The sequence below is a fragment of the Plasmodium inui genome (genome assembly GCF_000524495.1).
Source record: "Plasmodium inui San Antonio 1 unplaced genomic scaffold supercont1.30, whole genome shotgun sequence".
In the NCBI taxonomy this organism is placed as follows: Eukaryota; Apicomplexa; class Aconoidasida; order Haemosporida; family Plasmodiidae; genus Plasmodium; species Plasmodium inui.
In genome coordinates, this window is record NW_008481864.1 from 139,283 (window position 1) to 152,732 (window position 13,450).

The 13,450-nt window shown below is 35.7% G+C and overlaps 3 protein-coding genes and 2 non-coding genes across 5 annotated transcripts; 2 read left to right on the plus strand and 3 right to left on the minus strand.

Annotated features, from left to right (window-relative positions):
• Nucleotides 1–34: 34 nt before the first annotated feature.
• C922_04835 (hypothetical protein) lies at nt 35–3,475 on the plus strand (the record flags this gene model as incomplete). The annotated part of the gene is made up of 2 exons (XM_008820413.1): nt 35–2,933; nt 3,054–3,475. The coding sequence occupies 2 exons, from the start codon at nt 35–37 to the stop codon at nt 3,473–3,475; spliced, it is 3,321 nt and encodes a 1,106-aa protein (XP_008818635.1).
• Nucleotides 3,476–4,548: 1,073 nt separating this feature from the next.
• On the minus strand, nt 4,549–7,146 carry C922_04836 (hypothetical protein; the record flags this gene model as incomplete). The annotated part of the gene is made up of 1 exon (XM_008820414.1): nt 4,549–7,146. The coding sequence occupies one exon, from the start codon at nt 7,144–7,146 to the stop codon at nt 4,549–4,551; it is 2,598 nt and encodes an 865-aa protein (XP_008818636.1).
• Nucleotides 7,147–8,539: 1,393 nt separating this feature from the next.
• C922_04837 (U2 small nuclear ribonucleoprotein A') lies at nt 8,540–9,699 on the minus strand (the record flags this gene model as incomplete). The annotated part of the gene is made up of 4 exons (XM_008820415.1): nt 8,540–8,693; nt 8,812–8,894; nt 9,047–9,261; nt 9,621–9,699. 4 exons carry the CDS (start codon nt 9,697–9,699, stop codon nt 8,540–8,542), a joined length of 531 nt encoding a protein of 176 aa, XP_008818637.1.
• Nucleotides 9,700–11,528: 1,829 nt separating this feature from the next.
• Nucleotides 11,529–11,602, plus strand: C922_04838. Its single transcript has one exon. It is a non-coding gene; the product is annotated as a tRNA-Arg (tRNA).
• Nucleotides 11,603–12,511: 909 nt separating this feature from the next.
• C922_04839 lies at nt 12,512–12,583 on the minus strand. The gene has a single exon. It is a non-coding gene; the product is annotated as a tRNA-Trp (tRNA).
• Between the last annotated feature and the right edge of the window lie 867 nt (nt 12,584–13,450).

A 13,450-nucleotide genomic window follows, 5' to 3' on the forward strand; every position in this document is an offset into this window, starting at 1 on the left:
TCCCTTTGCTCAGTAGGCATTTAGGAAAAGAACGATGGAGGAGATAGAGCTACATATTATCAAAAATGAGATAATAAAAATAGGAGATAAGCTAATAGATAGTGACGACATATTTCATTTGTGTAAAAGAATACAGAGGAGCAGAATAACACAGTGCATTGAGGCCATCCTGGAGTGCATTTTTTACATGCCAGTGAAGATAGGAATATATGCAACGATATTGGGAATAATAACGAAGGATGATGAGAAGCTGAAGCTGCACTTGTTCTTGAAGCTAAATCATAATATAGAAGTTTTTATAAAGAAAAACTTCCTGCACTGCTTATTATGGATAAGGTGCATAATCGCCTTAAGCTGTTGCCACGTGTTTCCATTTTCTCAATGTCTGAATTTATTTAAAAATTTGTACCAACTGTGCATTGAATTGTACAAGGAAAAGGAGTTCATAAAGGGGGACAACATCTTGTACTTATTTTTAAGCAATTTCTTTTATATATCCAAGCAGATATATGATGAGAATAAAGAGGACTTGGATAACATGCTGACAATCTGCTTCGATTTAATCGAAAAAAGACAAGAACACATTGATAACATAGACTTGGACAATAATGACGTGGCGACCATCGAGTATATATACATCTACATTAACAGTGTCATACATAGTGACAGTTTTTACGATAGGTTATTTTATTTGAAAAGTGCACTGTACAATTATGTGCAGAATAATTTAAAAAGCGTGGCTACGCATAGGTTCTATCAGAAGGAGATATTTCAAGATATATTTTTAAAGAAGGAAGGTTTGGAGGATGGTTTATCTGGTGAGGAACAGGAGTCCGATATTCACAGGGTTGTTCTTCTGGAAAATGGAGATCACGCTGTGGATGGCGGAGTATGTGACGGTATGAATGGCGGAGTGGATCATGCTTCGCAAAACGATGTAAGCAACTCTAGTAAAGACACCTCAGTTGGGGCATCACTGCAGAATTACAAGAAAAAAGAAATAACCCTTCCAATGGCCATCGAGAAGTGCACAAATGCAGAATTCTTTGCCAACTACGAATGCGTCCAGAGTATCTTCAGTCTGCAAATTAAATTCCAGACAAAGCATGCAGATAGTAAGAACATGCACGACGTGTGGTTAATGCAAGAACATATTTTACACATCATCCAACTGTATAACAATAGCGTTGAATTCAGCTCCAAAATATTAGGTCTGTACGTTCAGCTGCAGAGCAAATTATACAATAATGTGTTAATCGAATGCATCATCAACAAGTTATTGTCGTCTTTTAATAGGAAGAATTACTACTTTTATATATCCCTCGTTCATAGATTATTGTTAATAAATAAAAATTTGGGAAGTGTAATTATCAGATGTATTAAATTTGTTTTGAAGCAAATTGGGAATTTGGACAACGAATCCTTCTACCTCTTCATGGAGCTCTGTCTCTACATGTTGTCCTACTTTTCCTACGAGAATAAGGTGCTGAAGAGCAAGGAGAACTTTTTTAAAAGGAAGTATAACGACCTGAATAAAATTCTAAAAGTGCAGAAGGAGAACCTGCAGAAGATGGGCCTCGAGAAGGGTGGGGAGACCCAACAGCGCGAGGAGTCCGACCAAAACAAGAAGAAGAGGAAGCGGGACGAGGGGGACCCGAGCGGGCAGCTAAATGAGAAGCCAAATGAGCAACCAAATGAGCAGCAGAATGAAAACCCCAATGAACAGCCAAATGAACAGCTTAATGAACTACCCAATGAACACCCCCACAGCGGCGACGACCACCACGGCACTGCCACCGGCACAAAGAGAACCCCTGTCATCCTGAAAAAAAATGAAAGCACACTGAACGCGATGAAAAACATGGATTGCAAAATGCCCTTCTGCATTGAAGGTGACGTGAAGTACAGCTCGGATGAGGAGGAAGCTGATAGGGGCAATGAAGATTCGGATAAAGCGCAAAAAGACGAAAGGGACGAACATGATGAAGAGGAAAGTGACGATGAAGAAGATGCCCCAAAAAATGAACAAACTGATGGGAACAAACACAGTTTTGACGCCGAGAGTTTTAAGGAGGAGTTGGAGAATCTAGACATGGGAAATAACTTAAAAAAGTTCACCAATTTAATGTATAGTGTGAAAAAAAAATATTTCCGAAAGTGGACACGAAATTTTTATTTTAAATCATGTTCGTTAATATATAAAAACGAGTTAGAAAATTTGATTCCCAAATCGGTTATCACCTACTGCAACAGTTTTAAGTGTGATGTGGATCGTGAGCACGAAACCTTTCACGAGTATTCCATTTTTAACTCCATTTTGAAGTATTCCATCGACGAGATTAACAATATAGAAGATCAATTTTATGACATGAGCAGAGAGGAAGATTATAATAAAGATGTTGAGCAGAAGGCTTTGGACAAATTTAAAGATTCCATTAATCTCTTTATTCAGACGTTTTTTAATTACCTAAATGAAAAAACATGTCTGAATAAAGTCCCCCATTATTTTGATAACGTAGAAAAAAGTATTGAGCAATTAGATAACCTTTCAAGTACCAATTTGGATGGCACCTTTTTTAACAGCTACATTTTTCCAAGTGATTTTACAGAAAGTGCAGAGTGTTGGAACAGTTACAGCATTTTAATTTTGTTTTTTAAGGCTCTCATATTTTTTGACTCTTCAAATGTTTCTTCTTTGAAAAAGACCTTCAAAAATCATGCGGTCATTTTTTCGAATTATAAAAATTCGGGGGTACTTACATCTGAGGAGAAAACGCTCCAATTCGAAATAGAATTATTGTCAATCGTGTACGCCTACTTTAACAACTCCATTTTGCTGAACACTGTTGTGGCGATTTTGCTTGAGAACGAAATCGTCCAGGAGTTGTCCGTCATGCATTTTATTTTTGCGAAATTGGAGGATTCCAGCTTAGGTGAGTTATGTGTTAGGGGCATACGCCTCTATTAGCCTACGTGCGTAAAGCACTTGCTCATTTATATTCGCTTCTCCATGTCCACCTACCCCTTTGACCTGTTTTCATCCCTTTTTGCAGACGAATACTACGTGCTGAGACTGATTTACGAAAGCATAGACAACCTAATCATAAGGAAGGAATGCATGGACGTGGAAAAGAGCAAGCTGAAGAGGAAGCAAACGAAGAACGAAAACGAAATGTTAATAAAAGAATTGGAGGATAAAAAGAATGAGCTCATTCAGAAGGTTTTCCTTTTGACCAATAAAACAATTTTCATGTTAAGTGAAAAAATGATAAAATTGAAAAATGAAAATAACACCTGCATGAGCAAGGAGCTGTTAAAAGAGTCCTTGGTCTTTTTACGAACGTACGCCGATTATGTCGATGCTGACCAATTCTTGCAGATGTGCCAGGAAAACAGTTTTGCCTCAGAACTGACAGAATTAGCAACTATTTTTAAGTACGCTAGTTTGAAAAAGAAGAACATCGAAGGGAATTAGGACTAGAGTTTCACATGCTTATGTAATTCCTAACTTAGTAACAATTTGTCATGCTTTGTGCATAAAAGGGAATCAATTATTCCCTTTTTCGTCCAGGCTCTTTTTATATTTGTTTGTGAAAGAGGCCCATATATAGGAGTAACTCCCTGGGCTTCCCAAATGGAAGTTTACCATTGCACACAGCGCAGATGCACGAGGCTACAAAAAATAAGTGACTTTGTTTTTTTTTTTTTTTTTTTGAAATATGTATTCATGTACATATAACACAACACGTCGATAAAAAATGGATAATTGTTAATGCTACTAAATGGTGAATCAAAAAGTTTTACCCTCTTGGGGGTATTTAATTTAGAAAAATGGGAAACAAGCCACGAGGAGAGGGCACGAGGTAGACTACTTCAATGTGGGCAGCGAAAATGGAACTAATAAACAGACATTGCGAAAATTTTTGCCATCTCATGAGACAAATGATATTCATCCAAATGGGAAAAAAAAAACAATTAAGGAATGTACTTTATGGAAACACATACGTCAATATGGTGGACTCAAATGGGGGAAAAGAATAAAAATTTTAAAAAGTGGCACTAATTCAGCTTTGTATAGTCTAAAGGAATGTGTGCATTCTTAATATGCAACTTTGCAGACATTTCGGCAGTTTTTTTTTCTCTGATGTGTTGATTTAAGCAAAAGAAGGTGGGGAGGGATTCCATACCTCTCTCGGTTCATCTACCGCTTAATTGTTATTCAAATGGTTGTAGTCCCTTTTTACGTTTTTTCTGCTGCGGGAATACTTCAAAGCGGTTGCTGTGTCGGCACCTAACGTTTGTGACAAGTTTTCGCGCCAGAGCAGCAATAGAATGTACTTGATATAACATACTGTTTAAACGTGTATGGAGCAATTTCTGCTCTTCCGAAGGGAAGCCCCTATAAGGCATATTTTGATGGTGCTAAGTGGCTAGCTGCATTTGAGACCTATCACTGCTCCGTTAACCATGCACACCTGGCGTAAAAAGATACATAATACACATCGTGTGCTGTCTCTAAATTCTTGAAGGACACATAGCATCCTCCACTTAGACATTTCTGAACTCGAACTGCACCTTTTTGGGGGCATTCATCAAAAGAGTGGTGTGTTCATATTTGAAGGCTAGGGACATCTGGAGAATAAAGGGGAAGATTTCTTTGGGGATTTTATAATTAGAGTAGTACACGTAATTTTCATCAATTTTAAAATTTTCATTTGGGGAAACGTTTTGAAAAATTTCACGAAGAGAATAATTCTTAAACGTGTCGATGGTACAATTGGCGTGTGTTTGGACATTCGATATGGAGCTAATTTTCTCAATAGAAAGTTTACTTTTAATAGTGTTGGAAAATATATTGCTGTATTTTCTTTTAAACAATGTTTCGTATTTACTTTTTTCCTTTTTATTATGTTTCTTTTTAATAACTTTGTACTGCATTTGGCCTTTTTTTTTTAAAGGCGAGGAATCTGGTGTATCTGTTTCTTTGCTATCGGCTGCATTTGTTGTCTTACTCTGTGGCTGTTCATCGATGTCATTCCTGTCGTGCATGCGCCCATCATATATCACTTGGTAATTTCCAAAATCTTCTTTCTCTTCTTCATCTAGACTTAGTTCTTCAAAAACGACATGATCGTTTGGAGTAGAGTCGACAAAGTCACCGCTTGGATTAGATGCCTCCCCATGCACACCATCCTCCGATGTAGTTCCTTTTGGCGAATTTGTGTCCCCATCGTAGATGTCAAAATTGTAGACATCCATATTCTCATTGATAACGTTATTGTAAATATCATACACATTATTTTTGTGAATGAAACTGTGCTTTAAGTTTGAGTTCACTTGATTAAAAAAGTCATATAATTTTTTTTTGTTGTACGTTATAGAGAATATGTCCATATGGGGTATGTCCTTGTAATAAATATTTTCATTCAACATAACAGAGAGGATTAATTCGTAAAATTTGATTTCCTTTTCGTGGGAATAGATCCATTTCTTTTTAATTTTCTCCTTTATGTTTTTGGTCTTCGCGATCACTGTGCTGTTGCTTAGACGAACAAAAATGACATTTATGTTTACTTCTCTCTGGGCATTCCTTTCTTCAACGGGTTGGTTGTCAGCAGAGTTTGTTCGGAACAGCGTCTGAGGTGGTGCACTCCTTTCGTCTTCGCTCAGATTTGTGCTGGGATTTTCTGACAGGTCCTTCTTCTCCTCCTCCCCATCCGCGTCGTATTGGTACATATTTTTGTAATTTGTAATATGAAATGCGAAATCATTTAGAATATTTTTGAAGTCTCTCTCGTTGTTTAGCTTGTCCTGGTTTGATTTCTCTTCCTTGATAATTTGCTTCGTTTCTTTTATCATTTCTTCTTCCTTCTTTATTTGCTCGATGTTTTCATACTTTGAGTATCCATATAAGAAGAATTCTTCGTCTAGCTTTTTCTTTTCTTCCGCCATTATCTCCTGGAAGCTTTTTTTCTTGTTTTCCTCTGGCTGTGTTTGTGCTTCCTTCGACCCTTCCTTCGTTAGACTGCTCGCTTTGTCCCCACTGGGTGGTTGATTCTTGTCTGAATTTTCCTGCGTGGAATCTGTTTCTGCATCGTTTTTCTCGTTTTCCTCCTTGCTAAGTAAACTATCTATATCGGTTATTTCACCACTTTGCATATCCTTGATGTACATTTCTTTTATCTTTTCGATGTCCTCCTTGGTTATGATCTCTCCCTCATCCATGGACTTTTCAATGACTGGGTCTAGGTTCTCTGCGACGCCTTCCCCCTGCATGTCCTTCCCATGTACACTATTGTCAATGTTGTAAAAATGAACATTGTTGTAAGAATTGTGGAAAATGCGGTGGAGGGCATTGTATAGTGCCATACATTCATACTGCCAATTGCAGTAATATATGACAAAATAGTACTCGTTGGTTTTTTCATTTTTAATTTTTATATTTTTAAAAAAGTTATTTTTGTCTTCCTGTTCGAGTTTAAACATATTAGCCCAATCTTCCCTTTGAATTCTTTCTGGTGTATTAAAAAATTTGAATTTATCCCCAAATTTTTGTATAAAATAGGATACTAATGTTTGATTCCTTTCGGACAATTTGTTTGTCACATTGGAATAGGGGGGGAAAAGTTCATTCGTGTGTGTATCCCAATTTGATCTTCCCTGGGAGGACTCCTTCTGTAAGTGCTCCTTGTATACCTTATTTTTATACTGTTCATGCTTGAACAAATTTATTACAAAAAAGACATATGAAAGAATTTCGTCACTATATTTAAACGTTTCGTATGTGTATTTCTTTTCAACATTGATGGGGATGTTGTTGCTTACATATTTGAAATTTTTATTAATGAACAAGATATTTTCCTTCTTGATTTGTTCTCTTCTTTCTCTTTCTTCTTCTATTTTTTTTCTCATTTTCACTTCGTTTTCTACATTTTGTTCATAACTCAAGGGCGGAGAAGAGGTGTTTCTGCTTTTGTCACTATGGAGTAGGGTCGACGATCTGGGCTTGTACTTTTTATGGGCTACATTCTTTTGGAGGTGAAGGAATAAATTCGTTTTATTCGTTTCGTATATTTTGTCTACTTTGAAGCATGTGCAGAAAAAACTGAGTGCAAAGCATGAAGCGAATGGTAAAATTGTTTTCATGTTTTACGTCATCTTTTCGGTTCATCACGACGTGGAATGGGTGCGAGAATATTAACGCGGGTGTCGATATTTGGGTATGCGTCTGGCTTAGTATATGTTGTTGGCACGCGCACATGGGTAATGTGCAAGTTGCTACGGGGGGATACCTCGATCCTCTGGGACGCCTCTTCTCGTTTGTTCATTACGAAGCTTCATTGGATCTGTGGCAACAAGTTGTGCGTAATGTGCTTCTCTAATTTTGCCGTGTTCACACTTGATTAACCAATTTGAGATGAGCGAACACGTCAAGCATCATTCCATTTTATCTAATTTGGGTGCCTCATTGTTCGTTTTATCTAGTTTCGTCATCCCAGTGCTGTGATGCGGATGTGCGGATATGTTGATGTGCAGCTGCGCTGATGTGCTAATGTGCGAATGTGCAGATGTACGTGAATTTTTGCATACAGGGGTAAACGCCCCATATGTATGTTCATGTATATGCATACTAATGCTTCGTAAGCAGTAGCATTCGGAGGTGCTAGAACGTGGAGGTTTGTAAGTATGTAAACCTGACAGCTGCCCTTGACGGGATGAACTAAGAATATCGTTAAAAATAACTAATTTGTACCAAAAAAAAAGCGGCTTAAGCCATCTGCATTTTTCATGTAATACTCTGTTTTTCCTACTTAAAAAAAGGTATTCACATTATTTTTTAAAATGCGACGGGAATAAAAAAAAAAAAAGAAAGAAACAAACAAATAAATAAATGAACATATATTTAATTCTTAATTTTTACAAAAAAATTATCTGCGCAACATACAACATACCCTGACAATTCTGAAATGTAGCCAAATGGGCGTGAGCGCAGTTGATAGAAATGTAAAAAAGAAAAAAAAAAAAGGGAAAAAAAAACTGTTGTACTATAAAAAGAGTATAGATTTATGTGTACATGGATATACGCACATAGCGATTTATCTCATTACTTTTCGTTCGTATTCCAAAAAAATTGAGAGTTATTAAAATGATGAATGGACGTGTGAACAAAAGTGAATACACAAAATGGAAATATTTGAGTATCTGTGTTTTTTCTCTCCCTTTTTTTAATTATATAGGGGTGAAATATGGAGGGGAAAAAAAAAGAGGGCATTTAATGGATATCCAAGATTACTACCCCATTTATAACATAAGAATGGGTGTGCACATGTGTTAACAGAAAAAAAGGGAAAATTGGGTAGGCAGCGAACTATCAGCTCGATTGAACTTCTGTAAGGAAAAAAAAAAAAATAATAATATTATTTGATGTGAGAATCGGAAAAGATGTCATAGTTCGAGGAATACGATGACGCCCATATGGGGTGCAAAAAAAAAAAAAAAGGAATAGTACATAGGGGATACATTCCCCATGATTCAGAATTCATTTTTCCTGCGTCTGACCTTTGTTCTCATCTAGATAGAAGTTCTTCATGGCTTCTTCTGCGGCTTCCCGATCCTTCATTTTTATTTTTATAAAATCTAGGTATCTCAAAGATGGCAAATTGTATATTAAATACTCGCGATAGTTTTCCAACCTGTTAAGGAGAAACGGGGGGGTCCAAATGATACGGAGGTAGAAGGGGGCGTCGTTAAACTGGGGTGTTAACAGAACCCTACGATTGCATCATTGTCGATGTAGTTGGCCACACTTACTTGGATACGGCATTTTCTAATAGGCTAAGTCTCGTTAACTTTTTGGCTTTAAAGAGAGAGTTCAAATCGGTTAATTTTTCAAGCTGCAAAGGGAAAAATAAAGTATTTTTCGTTTTAAATTTTGTTAACACATGTGTTAAAAAAGGACGTTTCAAAATAGGTTTCGTTCATCATTATGAGCACATTCATTTTTAATCCTTAAATGTGTGCTCATCTATGAGGTGTGTTATAATACCTTATTATTTGTCAGAACTAGCGAATTCAAATTTGGAATGTTTTCAAAAATGTCACTGTCGATTCTGGCTATCTTATTGTTACACAATATTAACGTTTTTAATCTTTGCAGATAGGGGATGTTATTTAGCTTAAGAATTTCATTATCACTGAGGTCTATGCATTCAAAGTAGTCCTTCGTCACTCCTAAGTTTTCGATAACGGTTATTTTGTTTCCTGAGAGATGGGGGGGATCAAAAGAAAAAGGTGAAAGAAATTCAAAAGCGCGTAAGTACGTCTTAAAAGATGCACAAAAAGGTTGTCCCTTTTTTTTGACACACGTGGTTAGAAGGTGCACCGAGCTACGGTCTTAGTAAGCAATGCTGCTTTAGACGAGGACACACGTATATATATGAATGCACGTCTTCATGCATTTATGTATCATTTGACTACATATATTGAACAGTCCGATACTCCCCGAATGTATAACTCTGGGCGGAGTCGCTCAAGCTGTTTTATATATACACGTTTTCTCACACGTAGGCTGTACATTTTTTCACCAACATTGCTCTATTTTTTTTTTTTTTTTTACTTACCTCTTAAGACTATGGTATTTTCGTTGGATGGATTTTTCGTTTGATGAGCATCATTTATCATATCGACTGTTATCCTCATTTTGTGGGATCGTTCTGTGTACTTGTTTGTTGGACGTTCCGTAAAAGGGAAGTATAAATTATTTGGTTCAATGAAGGAAATTCGTGTTTTGCTTTAACGTATTTCTGAGCGATTTGCCTTACAGGATGTCAATGTAAATTAGAATATTATCTTTTTTCTTTTTCTTTGGAAAGAGCTTCTTGAGTGAAATCGCATATTGAACTTATTGTTTCTCATGCTGGATGAGGATGGTCCTGTTGATGGGCAGAAATATTTTTTTCATAAATATTACCGCTATTTATGAAGAGAAAAGGCGTATGCCCTTTTATTTATTAAAAAAAAAAAGAAACAACCTTTAAATCTTTAAAAATTTTTATTTTTTGGTACATATAAAAATTGTGAATTACTTCTTTTTCTTGGCATTAAAAACACCTTGATTAAAACGAGGGCTGTGGTTTGGGTTTTTTTTATTCTTTTATTTGAATGCCACATACAATGCATAAATCCATTACGGCCACGATATATTCTCGTGGTTAACGCAAAATAAATAATCGTCAAGAAATTTCGAATATTTTTGAAATTTTCAAAGTTAGCAAATTATCATTTTTTCCGTCACAAATTAAATGGGTCGTATGTAATATTTTGTTAGAAAGACATTTTCACTTAGCATCCCTTAGCTCTGACACCTTTGCCAAAGCGCAAGGTTATGAAAAGCATATTTATGACAACACATTGCTCTTGTGGAGACTATGTGCAGCATTTTAAGTGAGAAAAAGAAGAGGGGGGAGGAAATTGTGAAACGGTACAAATTGTTATCAATTACAGCCTCTGTTTAGTTTTACAGTCCTGAATTGTGTTATTTAATGCAGCGCTGATGTGTAGGCCCCCTTTTGAGACGCTAATTTTGGTAAAATTGGATAGGTTTTATGTATGCTTCAAGAGAAAAGACGGAAATAAAGCATTACTTGTCGTTAGGGGGGATATGTTTGCGTCCAAATGAGCTGCAACAATGTGTATGTTCGTATTGGTATGTTTTGAATCAATCGACAAAAAGAGGACATAGACATATTTCTGCCCATGTGAAGAAGCTACTGGTAAAGAATCAACACGTTATTCTAGCACTGATGTATGAGCTGTGAAAAATTTTCCTTTTATAAGTAAAATCAGAGCGATAGTGAAAATTTACATACACACATAAATGTAGATGATGAAAACAGCCATGAAAGAAAAAAAAAGTATAGAATGGGGAAACACCTTTCTCTTTTTAATTAATTACTTTTTCCATGGTGTGGGAAGGGGTGATATTAAAATGGACAGCAATGTTTTATATAGAAAATACGCATTCTTTGAGCAGCATCAAGTGTATGTCTTAACAAATCATTATTATCTGCCTGCAAATTTTTTTTTCATTATTACTGCCTCCTTTTTATCAAAGTAGGAATTAGGCCCATATCGCTGTTACATTTTAATTTTCCTCATATGTGAAAAGTTAGCATAGGATTATTCCCCGGCATTCATCTCGCGCGAATGTTTTTTTCTGTTATTTTTCGGTTAAGCCATATTTTCCGAAGGAAATTGCAATGTTCCATAAAATAAACAACAGAACTGCATAACACCGAGCGGTCATATATATTCTTATGTAAAAGTATCATATGAGAAGGAAACAAAAGAAGATGCCCACTTTAATTTATTTGAACGTTTCACTTTTTTGGTGTATCAAAAAAGCATCCTTTTTCGCTTTTTTTTTTCTTTTCCTTCAGCATATAATCATTCCAGTTAATCGGCACTCATAAGAGCATACCAACAGAATAATTTCAGTTAGTGCTCCAGTCGTATCGTTATTTAAATGAGGGCCGGTAGTTCAGTTGGATAGAATGCCCGACTACGGATCGGGAGGTCGTGGGTTCGACTCCTGCCCGGCCTAATTTTTTTTGTACATTGAGAATAAATATATAGAAAAAGTATAAGAAATTACGTAAAGGCACTTTTTATAACAATTTTGGCTTAATTTTATTGAGGAAATCTTTTATGAGAAAAATTATAACACAATGCTTATATAAATAATATGTGCTAATAACATACTGGATAGGAGTAAGTAAAAAATGGTGTGAAAACTGCCATTTACTTTTTCGAATCCTTTTTTTTTTCTCTCTGATTATCCGGAAGAAGTAAAATTCGGAAAAATTTAAATTGTGGTAAGAAGTCGCCTATGTAAAGAATAAAAAAAGAAATTTAAATATGTAAAGAACGACTTGCGCGTAGATTGACAAACACACAAGAGTTTATCTTCAGATTGACATAATTAACTGCAAAGGTTTAATTTTCGCAAAATAGTTGATTCTTTAATGATGTTTATATGCGCACTATTATAAAATTCCTGCAGTAGTGATTCGCATCAAAATTGTACAGAATTTTATGGGAAAATGGGTTGCGCTTTCAAACATTGCCGCGCGTATAAACTGATGCATTTAAAATGGAGTACTGCACAATTGAAGAAAAGTAATTTTCATACATTTTCTAAATTTATGTGAAACAGATGGATAATGAACACAATAAATATGTTTTTTTTTTAATTTATACAAAATGTGGGATAATTCCTTAGCTACAATCGTACGTTCCGCACGGAACAGGTGTGCACGTACATGGAAGAAGCAAGTACTCCCCCCCTTCCGTTGGGAGAATAACTTCTTAAGCAGATATTCAGATATTATCAAGCTATGCTGCGAAAATGAATTATCAAACATTGTGGGAGAGGATCATCTATACATCAGAACTTTGCCTTTTAAGAGAAAATTAAGAAAGAAAAAAAAAGAAAACAGTGTTCTAAAAAAGATGAGCCCAGAGGGATTCGAACCCCCAGCCTTCTGATCTGGAGTCAGACGCGCTACCGTTGCGCCATAGGCCCAATGTTAATCTTTATGCACTGCTTAAATCCTACTCTGCAGAAGTTGCCTCAAAAGCGAATAATAAGATGCGCCGAATCGAAGCTCTGCATAACATATATGCATGAGCGCGAGCTAACCCTACAAAGATACATATTAAACACATGTAATTCTTAAATATAAAGATATATGTAAAAATATATGTTTTGATGTCTCATTTTATGCGGACATTATTTCTTAGTTCGATTTGCAAGTACTTTTTTTTTTTTTTTTTTTTGTATATTGCCTGTTTTGATGTCAGAAATTTTTACCTTAAAAAAATTCAATTCTATTCAAACTCTAGATTAAAAAAAAAAAAGAAGTCAATTTGAAAGGGCACAGATATTACCTTTTTCATGGTTAAAAGTGTTCATACTGCAGAAAAGCGTTATGATGAACAATTTTGGAATTTAAAGATTATGTGTATATGTAAAAGAGGGATATTTATTGGCACAGTTCCATAAGTGAAATATTGCGAAATATATGTATAACAGTTTTATGGGCAAAAAATTTGCGAAAAAAATAAAGAAAAAAGGAAAATGGTACGTATTGACGTTGGTTTATATTCTCATTTGCGTGTCTCCGTTATGCGTACAATCTTTTACGAACAGCAGGAAATATGTATATAAGAGGCTCCTTTCTTATATTAAACGCATTTGAAAAATATTTCGGTTCCTATTCCTGCGCATTCGCTGTTTTTTTAAGCTTCATTGTATATGGGAGAGCTTCAGAAGACGTAGGTTTCATTTCTATCAGGAGGAACGAAGTATTCCATAATAGAGTACGGAGGAAACAAAATATAAATTAGCACCAGTGGCGTAATTGGATAGCGCAATGCCTTCCTAAGGCAA